At 37.1% G+C, this 13,694-nt stretch overlaps 1 protein-coding gene across 15 annotated transcripts in view; it reads left to right on the top strand.

The window, feature by feature from the left end:
- Window positions 1-13,694, top strand: part of DLG1 (discs large MAGUK scaffold protein 1) — a 255,607-nt gene that overhangs the window by 157,333 nt on the left and 84,580 nt on the right. For all 15 annotated transcript variants that reach the window (XM_045088103.1, XM_045088104.1, XM_045088102.1 and 12 more), the window contains 3 exons: window positions 926-1,095; window positions 2,785-2,921; window positions 9,284-9,428. In XM_045088103.1, coding sequence (XP_044944038.1) covers window positions 926-1,095; window positions 2,785-2,921; window positions 9,284-9,428 — 452 coding nt within the window. The remainder of the gene's footprint in view (window positions 1-925; window positions 1,096-2,784; window positions 2,922-9,283; window positions 9,429-13,694) is intronic.

Consider the following 13,694-nt stretch of genomic DNA (forward strand, 5'->3'; position numbering starts at 1 on the left):
TATTTACATGAGAAACCTTTTAATTAAATGATGTAATCTTTAGCTTTATATAAATTTCAAGAAATAACTTTATTTTTTTAGATCTATCTAGTTTGAAAAAGCAAGTAAAAAAATTACTTTTGGATATATCAGTGATTATCTCAGTTTTGCCACCACTGTCTCCGTGACCTTTAACTAATTATTTTGTCTGCACTTCTGTTTTCTTTGAATCATAGCTCTGTCAGTCATTACCTGGATGACCTTAGGAAAAATTATTTAAACTCTTTGTGCCTCAATTTCTCCATTTGTGAAAAAAGAATAATAACTATATAACTACCCTACAGGTTGTTGTAAGGGATAAAACACTAAAATAAGTACCTGGCATGTGGTTATTGCTAAATAAATACTAACATGATGAATAAATAAAGCATAATGTATCTTAATGCTTACACATAATAAGCATACAAGAACCATACAAATTATAGTTGTCATTATTATTTAATATTTTGGGGTGATAATTTGTTATTTGCACTGTTTCTTTTGCTAGCCCTCGGAAAATATTTGTATTTATTTATATGAGTATTTGATACAGTGGAATTTAACAAAGTTTCTTCATATATATTTTCTCTAGTAAATAATCCTCTTTACCTTAAAAATGAAAATGACAAGCAATTATCAAAGTGAAAATTAGAGGGCGCATGTGTGGCCAGTGGGTTAAGCCGCTGCCTTCGGCTCAGGTCATGATCTCAGGGACCTGGGATTGAGTCCCGCATCAGGCTCTCTGCTTGGTGGGGAGCCTGCTTCCCCCCCCCCCCCCGCCTGTCTCTCTGCCTGCTTGTGATCTCTCTCTGTCAAATAAATAAATAAAATCTTTAGGGAAAAAAAAGTGAAAATTAGATACTTTAATATTTAATTTTTATTTTTAATATTTTGCGTTTTTTCTCAGGGTCAATGACTGTATATTGCGAGTAAATGAAGTAGATGTTCGTGATGTGACACATAGCAAAGCAGTTGAAGCATTGAAAGAAGCCGGGTCTATCGTACGCTTGTATGTAAAAAGACGGAAACCGGTATCAGAAAAAATAATGGAAATAAAGCTCATTAAAGGTCCTAAAGGTATGGGGGGGGCGCCTGGGTAGCTCAGTCAGTTAAGTGTCTTTCTTCGGCTCAGGTCATGATCCCAAGTCTGGGATTGAGCCCTCCATGGGGCTCCTTATTTTGCAGGGAGTCCTCCCTCTGCCATTCACCCCACTCATGTTCTCTCTCTCGCTCTCTCTCAAATAAATAAATAAAAACTTTTTTTTAAAAAAGGTCTTAAAGGTATGTAATAATGAAACTAAGATTATTATGAAATTACTGAGATAAATGTAACTATCGACTTGTTACACACATTCTAAGATTCACAGTACTGGTAATCTACAGAATGTGTGTGAAGTTTCAGAATTTCTATTCTGCTGATTTTTGTGTTAAGTAGAGTTTACTTAAACACTTTTAAGTCTTGTATAGTGTGGCTATTGTCATCATCAGTCTACAAAGTACCTTTAAATACAGGTACACAGGCTAAGTTAAAAGATGAAAATATTTATGTGTGTCATTAGTAGTTATATCTGCAGTGAGGACAGTTAATACTTGATTTTTGAATTTTGAAAACATTGATGGGATTGGGGATAAATGGAAATACTGATTCTAATTTATAGCTTCATGGAAGTAGTAGTATTCCAACAAATGAAAAAAGAATAGAGAGCTACAGATTTATCTGGTTTTGAAGCTATGGGATTTATGAATTACAGAAATTCTTTATTTAAAACATTATGATCAGGTGCCTGGGTGGCTCAGAGGGTTAAGCCGCTGCCTTCGGCTCAGGTCATGATCTCGGGGTCCTGAGATCGAGTCCCACATCGGGCTCTCTGCTCAGCAGGGAGCCTGCTTCCCTCTCTCTCTCTCTCTGCCTGCCTCTCCATCTACTTGTGATTTCTCTCTGTCAAATATATAAAAAATCTTTTAAAAAAAAATAATAAATAATAAAAAATAAAAAATTATGATCATAGAGAGGCTGATTGGTGGTATAGTTAGTTAAGCATCCAACTCTTTGTTTCACTTTAGGTCCTGATCTCAGTGTGCTGGGCTCTGGGCTCAGGGCAAGGTCTACTTAATAAAACACTCTTTCACTTTCCCTCTGCCCTTCTCCACCTCCCCACCCCATCCTCCTACAATCGAGCTCTTTCGCTCTAAAATAATAAATCTTTTAAAAAAAAAAAAAAAGGTAATTCATAGATATCACCACCAAAAATTTTATTATTTTTCTCAATTGTTTTAATCTTGTGAAGGTATTAAAAGTGTTAGAAGCACAAACATTATGGCAATAAAAGTGAAACATAATTTTGTAATGCCTCTTTGAAACAAATAAATGCACTTACAAAAAGACTTTAAGAGGTAACCTGGGCGGGGGGGGAAGGAGCTTATTTATAACTATAGGAATACATATATATATATATATATATACATCTACTCACATATATATGATCATCTACTGACTACAAAGTAAATATATAAAACTTAAAAAGTAGGGAAATAGGGGCACCTGGGTGGCTCAGTCACTTGAGCATCCAACTCTTGATCTCAGCTCAGATCTTGATCTCAGGGTTGTGAGTTCAAGCTCCCTTTTTAAAAAAAGGCAAATAGATTCTTTTGTGTTTTAAAAAAACATGAATGTGATAAGATGGTCAATTTTTAGTTTTTAACCCTTTCTTTGGACTTAAGTTCTTGTTAAATGATGAAATTTCAAAACTAATGTTTTCCAAACAGGTCTTGGGTTCAGCATTGCTGGAGGTGTTGGAAATCAACATATCCCTGGGGATAATAGCATCTATGTAACCAAAATAATTGAAGGAGGTGCAGCACATAAAGATGGTAAACTTCAGATTGGAGATAAACTTTTAGCAGTGAGTATAAGAAATTTGTTATTTTATTTTATTTATTTATTTTTTTGGTTAACAAACTAGAATTTCTGTGTGCCAGAAATGTCTAAATAATATTTAAATGAGTGAATACTAATCTTGGTTTAATCGAAACCTGAAAAAATGACTCTTGGTATTCTCATTCTCTGATTAGCCTTTTTTTTTTCCCCCTCTTCTAGCTCCCCCCCCCTTTTTTTCTCTCCTTGTTGAAGGGTTAGGGAGTTGGATGCACAGAATTGTTTAAACAGTGTCATCTTTCATGTGACTTTTTTCCCTCCCTTTTTTTAACTTAATTATAGTATAATGGAAACTGCTAAAGTCTTTACCCAACCCAAAACTAGAATACCAATAATTTGTGTTTTATTCATTTGCTTTTTAAAAATTTGTTTAATCGGGGGCGCCTGGGTGGCTCAGTGGGTTGAGCCTCTGCCTTCAGCTTGGGTCATGATCTCAGGGTCCTGGGATCGAGCCCCACATCAGGCTCTCTGCTCAGCAGGGAGCCTGCTTCCCCCCTTCTCTCTCTCCCTGCCTCTGCCTAATTGTGATGTCTGTCTGTTAAACAAATAAATAAAATCTTTAAAAAAAATTGTTCAATCACATACATATGCCTGAATATTTTGTGTAATGTTAATTTATTGGGAAATTTTTTTAAAGGCTATTGTGCTAAATGTAGTCTTTTAATACTTTCTTTTACTCAGTATTGGTTTACTGAGATTTTCCATATTGTTGCCTGGAGCTGAAATATTCATTTTACCTTCACATAACATTCTGTTCTGGAACTATATGGCAGTTTATTTGTGCAGTCTTCATCAATAACTGTCCTAGTCTATGTTCCCTGGAAAAATACCTGAAGAAAAGCTACCATGCTAAGGTTTTGTGGGGAGGTATAATCTTAGAAGCTTAGAGTGAGTAAAAATGAAAAGTGAGGCAGACAATAAGGGAAAGTCAATACAAGCTATTATATTTCTGAGCTAGCCATAATTTCATAAGAAAATGTTGCTATAATTGCCTGTCGTATAGGACAGTCTTACAGGCAGGTGATATGATACTTAAATAATCTTTAGATCCAGCCATCCAGAGAAAAGAAAGGATTATCTCTCTGTCTCTTCTTTGGTAGAGTCTCTGATGGGGCTAACTGTCCCAAATTTCTGGGCTGTTACTCAGCTCCTCTATGCAAATGCTAGGGAAGCCAGCTCCCATACTCCATAGCATAGTACTTCGTCTGAACTCAGGATGGTGGAAAGAACCAGACCCTCAGTGATCTCGACAGATCAGACACAGGCTTTTGACATATTAACAGCTCTCACTCTACAGAAAAACATATTGGCTATACCCAAGCACAGCCCTTAACCTAGGGCCTTCAACCCTAGATTGAAGGAGCTGATACTGAGGAGATGAGGTGAGAGAAGCAGTAGCCAGGTCTCTCCAGTAAGCCCACAGCCAAAGCCTAGTAGGCAGGTAGGCTCAAGCAAATCTGAAAAGGCACATAAACTAGGTCTGATACAGTGGGGAGTTGGGTTATTTCCTTTTTTTTTCTTTCTTTCTTTTTTTCCTGGTGGTATGAATAATTCTGCTAGGGAGAGCTGCTTTGTGTTCTGGTGAACATGTATATACAAGAATTTCACTTAACTATTTATCCTAGACAATGGTCATGGAATATCCTTTTAGTAACATTATAGCAAAAACATACTGTTTTCCAAACCAGTTATAAAAATGTACACTCCTGTCAACAATATATAAATGATTTATTTGTTGTACATGCTATCCAGTACTGTCTATTGTTGCAGCAAGGAGATAGACTGTTATGAGTTAATAATGGGGAAGAGGAAAGAGCTGACTTTGAACTGCTTTTCTACACACACACGCGTGCATGCGCGCACTGTTGAAAACAGCCTTCTTTCTCCACTTAGTTTTTCATTTGTACTTCTTAATTTCTTAGATACCATGCTTTCCATTTATGGTTTTTCCAGAATCAGTTTCAGTGCTTGGGAAGCCAGCAATGTATGCTGATTGACCATTTAGTAAGGTTTTGGTTGTCATAATTCCACTGAAATTATCTAATTCTTAGTTCTCATTTTAATTGACACATCAGGCATTCGACATGGTTTCCTCCTTCTTGAGACACTTTTTCCATTTTGCTTAACAGTTATACCTTCTTTCTTGGTATTCCTCTTATCTCACTAGTCTCCTTCTTGTTCTACCTTTTGGTGCATCTATCTTCTCCCTAACCTCTAAACATTGAAGTGATACAGGACTTGGTCCTTTTACATTTTTTCTTCTTTTTGATAGGTGGTCAAATAACTTACTGTCTCATTGCACATGGTAGGTATTAAGTATTATTTTCTGACTTCAGTTTTATTTTTATACATACAAATATTTTGTGCTTGGCTGTAATATAAAATTTTTTTTAATTTTATTTTTCAGTGTTCCAAGATTCATTGTTTATGCACCACACCCAGTGCTCTATGCAATACGTACCCTCGTTAATACCCACCACCAGGCTCTCCCAACTCCCCCCCCCCAGAACCCTCAGTTTATTTCTCAGAGTCTACAGTCTCTCCTGCTTTGTCCCCCTCTCTGATTTCCCCCAATTCACTTCTCCTCCCCTTCACCCAATGCCCTCCATGTTATTCCTTATGTTCCACAAGTAAGTGAAACCATATGATAATTGACTCTCTGATTTATTTCACTCAGCATAATCTCCTCCAGTCCCACCCATGCTACACAAATAGTAACAAATTCTGGTTGCAAATATACATATGTGCAAGTCTTTTGGAAAATCTCAGAGTAACACATCTTTTACATTCTTCTTTCAATTCAGTTTGCTTGACAGGTAAATACTCCTAATCTTAACCTTTTGCTGGACATACAATATTTTTTCATTCGCTTTTAAGGAATTGCCTTTCAGGGGTCCTAGTTAATTGACAGCATTCAATCTCACTTCTAACCTTGAAGAGGTCCAAGCTAGACACGTTATCCAGCCTGTTCATGGTCCTTCAAACTGTATGAAGTTGAAAATGCTCCCCCCCCAAAACTCTACTTCCAACATTTCTTTTTCCTTTCAAAATTTGCAATATCCCACTATTTTTGGCATCTGAGGTTATTTGGTAATATAAAATTTTTAACAGTGGTTCTTGGCAAAACAGTTGACAAACCTTAGAAGATTTCATCTAGTCTCCTTTCCTATGTTTCAAGAGTCCTGTCAGATTTAATATATCTAAAATTAAGCTTCTGAGTTTTCATCCTACGCCTCAACCACCACCCTCAAGTCCTGTTCGTGCACAGTCTTCACATCTCATGAAGTGGGAACTTTATCCTTCTGTTTGCCCGGGTCTAAAACTTCAGGATCATTCTCCTTCATACTCCTTATTGAATCCCATAGCAAATCTTGTCAGCTCTTTTATCTGTTATCTAAAGCTGCTTAAGAAAACACAAAAATTAGTGACTAAAACAACAATAATAATTATTTACACTTCTGTAATTTAGGTGGGGTTCAGCCAGGACAGTCTGTCTCTGTTCTGTATACTGTCACCTGGTAGCTGAGCTAGGGCCAGAAATCAACTTCCAAGTTCACTCATTTATGGCAGACAAGTTGGGAGGGCTGAGTGCAGGTGGAGCGTTAGCCAGTGGTCTCCCCACATGGCTACATTAGGTTTCTCACAAGATGGTGACCAGATTATAAGAGGGATATACCAAAAACACAGGCTCCTGTGTGTGGCATTTATCAGTCCTCTCATTGTATCATAGTTACTAATGTCTCACTGGCTAAAGCTAGTTACATAGCCAAGCAAGGTTCACTGTAGGAAGGGATTTTACAGGGGTGTGAATACCAAGATGCATGGCTCACTGTAGGCCACCAGAGGAACAGTTTACTTTATATTTCAAAATGCAGGTAGACCTTCACTGTACATGATAGTGTGGGACCATAAAAATGACCATGTAGCTAAAGCCCTGCAAAGCAGTATTAGTAATTGGTGAAAGTTAATGATTGTTCTATGACCTTTAAAAATTTTTGTTGGAATGTTAAAAAACTCTCCTCGGGGCTCAGTGGATTAAAATCTCTGCCTTCTGCTCAGGTCATGATCCCAGAGTCCTGGAATCAAGCCCTGCATCAGGCTCTTGGCTCAGCAGGGAGTCTGCCCCCCCCTTTGCCTACTTGTAATCTCTGTCTGTCAAATGAATAAATAAATAAAATCTCAAAAAAAAAAAAAACCCTCTCCTGTCAATTATATAGGAACTAATTAGGGAAATGAAAAATACACTAAAATGAGTATTTGTTTAGTACATTGTAATTTTAAAACATTAGAAACATGATGTTTATTTCTTTTTTTTTAAGATTTTTTTTTATTATTATTTGACAGAAAGAGAGGGATCACAAGTAGGTAGAGGGGCAGGCAGAGAGAAGGGGGGAAAGCCAGCTCCCCGCTGAGTAGAGAGCCCGATGGGCTCGATCCCAGGACCCTGAGATCATGACCTGAGCTGAAGGCAGAGGCTTAACCCACTGAGCCATCCAGATGCCCCAATGTTTTATTTCTTTGCCAAAGAAAAAAAAATTACCAAAAAGAGGGGCGCCTGGGTGGCTCAGTAGGTTAAAGCCTCTGCCTTCGGCTCAGGTCATGATCCCAGAGTCCTGGGATCGAACCCCACATTGGGGTCTCTGCTCAGCGGGGAGCCTGCTTCCTCCTCCTTCTCTGCCTACTTGTGATCTCTGTCAAATAAATAAATAAAATCTTTAAAAAAAATTACCAAAAAGAGGAGCAAAATTAAGCTAAAGCTAGCAGAAGGAAGAAGATAATAAAGATTAGAGCAGAAGTTAATGAAACAAGGAATAGGAAAGTGAGAGCAAAGATAAACCAAAACGTGGTTCTTTGGAAAGGTGAACAAAATTGACAAACCTTAGCTAGACTCATCAAGAGAAAAAGGAAGGCTCAAATTTCTAAGAGTAGAAATAAAAGAGGGGACATAAGGAAATACTTATATTTATGAATAATTATAGGCCAACGTATTAGATAATTTATATGAAATGGACAAATGTCTAGAAAGCCACCACTACCACTTTTTTCAGACTGTACTGAAGAGTATAGACAGGAAAATAAAAAGATATGCAGATTGGGAAGGAAAAAGTAAAAATTGGTAGATTACATCTACAAATACAGTTTTACTTGCATATAGAAAATCCTAAGGAACCTATTGATAGAATAGTAAGTTTAACGAGGTTGTAGGATATATATCACTACCTGAAAATCGATTCTGTTTCTATAATAGGAGATAAATGAATGGCTAATAAATAACTGAAAAACTCAACTATTGAACAGTGGAAATAAAAACTTAATGTACAAAATGAAGCATGCTTTTTTTTTTTTAATTTTATTTATTTATTTGACAGAGAGAGATCACAGTTAGGCAGAGAGGCAGGCAGAGAGAGAGAGAGAGAGAGAGAGAGAGAGGGAAGCAGGCTCCCTGCTGAGCAGAGAGCCCGATGTGGGACTCGATCTCAGGACCTCGAGATCATGACCTGAGCCGAAGGCAGCGGCTTAACCCACTGAGCCACCCAGGCGCCCCTGAAGCATGCTTTTTTATAAATTGATTCTGTCCAGTGTTGGCAAAAGGCCTGAGTAGATGGGTATGACATGCTCATATTCTATGGTAGTGAGTATAAGTTGACTAAAGTCATTTATTTAGAGCAGTTTAAATATCTGTTAATATTTTAATGGCTTAATAAATTATGGTATAATCACACAATGGTGTACTGTGCAATAGTTTTTTAATTCTCTGTGCCCCAACATGGAAAGATCTCTTAGATACTTTATATTAAAAATCCAGTTGCAGAATAAAAACTTTAAGATAGTCTCATTTTCTTAAAAAAAATCTAAATATACCTTACATATATTCATAAATACCTAAGAACAGAAGAATAATTAGGTTTGGGGATTGTGAGGAATAGGGACTGGAATTATGATTGGCTATTCCAGGAGTGCTGGGTAGCTCAGTCCTGCCTTTGGCTCGGGTCATGATCCCAGGGTCCTGGGATCGAGCCGCATGTCAGGCTCCCTGCTCAGCAGGAAGCCTGCTTCTCCCTCTCCTACTCCCCCGGCTTGTGTTCTTTCTCTTACTGTGTCTCTTTCTATCAAATAAAATCTTAAAAGAAGAAAAGATTGGCTGTTCCATTAATACACATAAACAACTTCCTGATGTGATAGTAAAAATGGATATTTTCTTTCTATATATCTTTATATTCCTTAAGTCACTCCTGCTTTTCTCGTATTTTGGTATAATTGTTTATAACAAAAAAGCAGAAAGCTAGTGAAAATGTCCTAAAACAAATGTCTTTTGGAATTTTCTTTTAGGTGAATAGTGTGTGTTTAGAGGAAGTTACTCATGAAGAAGCAGTAACTGCCTTAAAGAATACGTCTGATTTTGTTTATTTGAAAGTGGCAAAACCCACAAGTATGTATATGAATGATGGCTATGTACCACCTGATATTACCAACCGTAAGTCTGTTTGCTTAAATCTCTTATTTCCCTATTTTTAAATGTTTTAAAGAAACTATATTAAGCATTTTAACTTAATAGTTTTTAAAAATCAAATTTAAATCAGAATCTTGATAGTAAGAAGGGGTATGTCCTTTTTCAAAGTTTTATGTAGATAACAGTCACCAAAGGTATTTGCAAGTAATGCACATTCCTGTTTTGTCTAATAGTTTTGAGATGTAGTACAGAAATTTACCTTAACAAGCAATTCTTTTAAAACCTTGGTAATTTTGAGGTGCCTGCTAGTTCATGGACTATACTTCAAGAAATACTAATATTAAATATTTCTGAAACTTGGGCTTTTCTATGTTCTGTTATGTGAGCACAGATACTATTTTTATACAAGCTTCTAGTATATTACCTAACTGTATTTGTATACAGTACAATTGTGTTGCCTAGAAATGAACTGTTAGGAAAAGTAGTAATGTAATTTTAAGTTTTCTCTTTGATTTCCAGTTTCCTTTTTAATGTACAGACTGGGATAAGATTTAAGGAATGTGTTTTGTGTTTGTTGAAAATGGAAGTTTTATTTCTTTGGTGAAATGAGTTGATATAGAAGCACCCATGTGTACCAGAGATCTTTTTTTTTTTTTTTTTAATTTATTTAGTCAGAGAGAGAGAGCGAGAGCGAGCACAGGCAGACAGAGTGGCAGGCAGAGTCAGAGGGAGAAGCAGGCTCCACGTGGAGCAAGGAGCCCGATGTGGGACTCGATCCCAGGACGCCAGGATCATGACCTGAGCCGAAGGCAGCTGCTTAACCAACTGAGCCACCCAGGCGTCCCTGTACCAGAGATCTTAAATGTACTCTCTGTAGTCTGCTTTTCCAGTTGTTCCTCATTTAAATTGTAGAATTTTAGAGGTATTTGTGGTTTTATAAATGGCAAGGTTCCAGTTTTAAAACTGTCAAAGTTCATTATTGTCATTAGTCATAAGTTAGACATAAATTTATTTTTAAACAAATATACTGTCTTCCAGCGATACCTCTTCATTATCTGCCCATTGATTTATTAATTACTCAAATATAACTGATCTTCTAAAAATCATATTTAGGGGCGCCTGGGTGGCTCAGTGGGTTAAGCCACTGCCTTCGGCTCAGGTCATGATCTCAGGGTCCTGGGATCGAGGCCCGCATTGGGCTCTCTGCTCGGCGGGGAGCCTGCTTCCCTATCTCTCTCTCTGCCTGCCTCTCCATCTACTTGTGATTTCTCTCTATCAAATAAATAAATAAAATCTTTTAAAAAAAATCATATTTAGTTTCTTAATGGAGAAGGGATGATATCTTTTTTTTAAATACTTCATTTGTGTGAGAACAGAAGTTTGCTACTTGTTTAAAATTCTCACATATAGTTGGTCTTACACATGAACTTTATATAACCATTTTATGTATTTTTATTTGATTATACCTTTAAAATTCACTAAAAAGCTATTTTATGCACCAGTGCAAAGATCAGTCTTATTTCTTTATTATGCTGCCTTATCTGTTCAAGACAACAGTGCATATTTGTAACACTTGTTTTGTGAACTGAGAGTTGGTGTCCTGATTATGACCAGATATAGACAGCCAAGCTACTGCTTATATGTTGAACTGGAAAAAAAAAAGTTATTTTTTAATTGAATTACCCATTTTTATATATAGTAATATGACATATAGAAATGGAAGAACTACCTTGCTCAGTGGGAAGCCTGCTTCTCTCCCTCTTCCGCTCCCCCTGCTTGTGGTCCCTTTCTCGCCGTCTGTCTCTCTGTCAAAGCTAGTCCTAAAGAGTGATAATTAGATAATGATGGTTGACTTCTTTATAGGCATAGATAGCTTTCCTTTTTTCATCTATTGAACTAATAGAACATTGTGAAAAAGTTGTTTATCCTTGCTAGTTCAGCTCTTTCCATAAGTTTCTATTTCCATTCTCCTCTTCTTAGGCAACTACAATTACAAATCTTGTTATATATTTCCAGCCCACGTTCATACTACATAGGCTGTTCTTATGTCATTTATCTATGTGTTTCAGGGCACCTAGGTGCCTCATTTAGTTTAGTGTCCAGCTCTTGGTTTCAGCTCAGGTCTTGATCTCAGGGTCATGACATCCAGCCCTGCATCAAGCTCCACACTCAGTGCAGAATCTGTTTGAGATCCTCTCTCCCTCTCTCTTTCTCCTTCTCTAATATAAATAAATAAAATCTTTTTTTTTTTTTCTCCAAAAAACTTTTGTGATTAAAAACTTTTACAGGGTGACCTGGGTGGCTCAGTCGGTTAAGCATCTACCTTCAGCCCAGGTCATGATCTCAGTCCTAGGATCCAGTCCTGCATCTTATTCTCTCCTCAGTGGAGAGCCTGCTTCCCCCTCTCCCTATGCCTGGCTCTATGCCTGCTTATGTTCTCTCTGTCAAATAAATAAATGCGATCTTTTAAAAATAATAAATAAGTAAAAATAAATAAATAAAAACTTTTTTACAGAAATTATTTTTACCTATCATCTTTTCCGAAGTCCTTGTCATCAGACTACCCAACTTACTTTAGTCATTGAAGATTTTAATGCCAGGCCCATTGTCCTTGCTACTACTATTTATATTGTCATTCTCGGTGGTGTCCAGCCACAATTCACACTGATGACTTACTCAACAGTCTGGCCTCTTTATTTCTTGATCTCTTTCTTCCTAAATATCCTGCCCTCCACTCCACTTCAAACACATGGTTCCATATAATAATTTAGAGCTTATCATTATCAGCGCACCTGGGTGGCTCAGTCGGTTAAGCCTGCAACTTTTGATTTTGGCTCAGGTCGTGTTCTCAGGGTTGTGGAATAGAGCTCTGAGTCAGACTCTATGCTCAGTAGAGAGTCAACTTGAGATTCTCTCTCTTCCTCTGCCTCTACCCCTTCCCAGCCCCATGTACTCTCTTCTCTCTCCTCCTTCTCTATCTCTAATAATTATATCTTTAGATGTTTTTATTATCAGTATCTTCACCACCTCAATTTTTTAACTACCTACCTCAGTTCATTTATCCCTATTCTAGTAATTCATCCTCATTTTGACCTTCCATTCTTTAACACTACAACTTGATTGCCCTCTTGTGTCCCCATCTGTCTATGTTTTTGGCTTAACTTCCATTATTTGTTATGATACTCTGTCCATTGCATATATCTTCTATTCCTTTGGCCCCCCAAATTCCTCCTTTTCAGAATTCCAGCCAAGCTTCAACCTGCTGTCTTCCTTAATTCTTGCTCCCTAAAAAGCAGAACATCACTGGAGAGAAGTACAAAACTTTAGCTTAAGTTATTTCAGGTGGAGTCATACTCTTGTGGTTGTAACCGAAATATAGATAATAACCAAAATAGGGCACCTAGAAATAAAAGTGGGTTTCTTACGAAGGGAAAAAAAGTCCATTAGATCTAACAGAGAACATAGTTTCTCTGCTGACATTAGAATTCTCATTCTGGTATATTACAGGTTTCTCATTTTTAATTTATATTCTTTTCACCCGGAAGGTCTCATTGAACTTCTGACTTGGTTACTGATCTTTTCCCACTTTTACATCAAGTCCTTCCACTTGGCTTCTTTTCTAAATCTTGGAGGGCTTTGATCATTAACCTTGATACCTAAGGACAAAATATTAGGCTTCCTTGTTTTGTAGTTCTCTGGGGAATCTTTTCACTTAGGATTTGCAGTATAGGAAATAGTGTTGTTTTATTCTCGCCTTACAGGTGAGAATGACTCTTCCAGAAAAGATCCATTGAATAAAGACACAGTCTGCACAGATATGCAGGGGAAAAGTACCTTTTCTGGTTTGGGCAGTTGACCAAAGTTCTTGTCCTTTTGCATTTTGTTGTCATTGCTCCAACCATAATTGATAATGCGGCAAAGATATTTGAGTTCAAAATCAGTAAACCATAGACTTTAAAGGGCTGGTGATTATAGAGGTTCACATGAGTTTCTTGCTTTAGAGCAACATGCCAGTTTCCTTGAAAATCACAGATATTTTTACTTACCAAAGTACAAAGGAAAGATTTTGGACTTCCATAGTCAAGAGCCATAGTAGAAAGCCCTTTGGCTTGAATGCAGAAGAGCATCTTAAATGGGAACTAGACAGAAAACAGTTATTGTTGGACACTGCAAACCTGTAAAATGAAAGATACACCTAGACTTCTAAGCCCTATACTATCAATAGACATTGTAACTTTTTCTTTTTTGTATGATTAGAGAGGGAGATGAACACATGCCTATAGAGCATGC

Source organism: Mustela putorius, unplaced genomic scaffold (assembly GCF_011764305.1).
Source record: "Mustela putorius furo isolate JIRA1106 unplaced genomic scaffold, ASM1176430v1.1 tig00003834_pilon_pilon_pilon, whole genome shotgun sequence".
NCBI classification, from domain to species: Eukaryota; Metazoa; Chordata; class Mammalia; order Carnivora; family Mustelidae; genus Mustela; species Mustela putorius.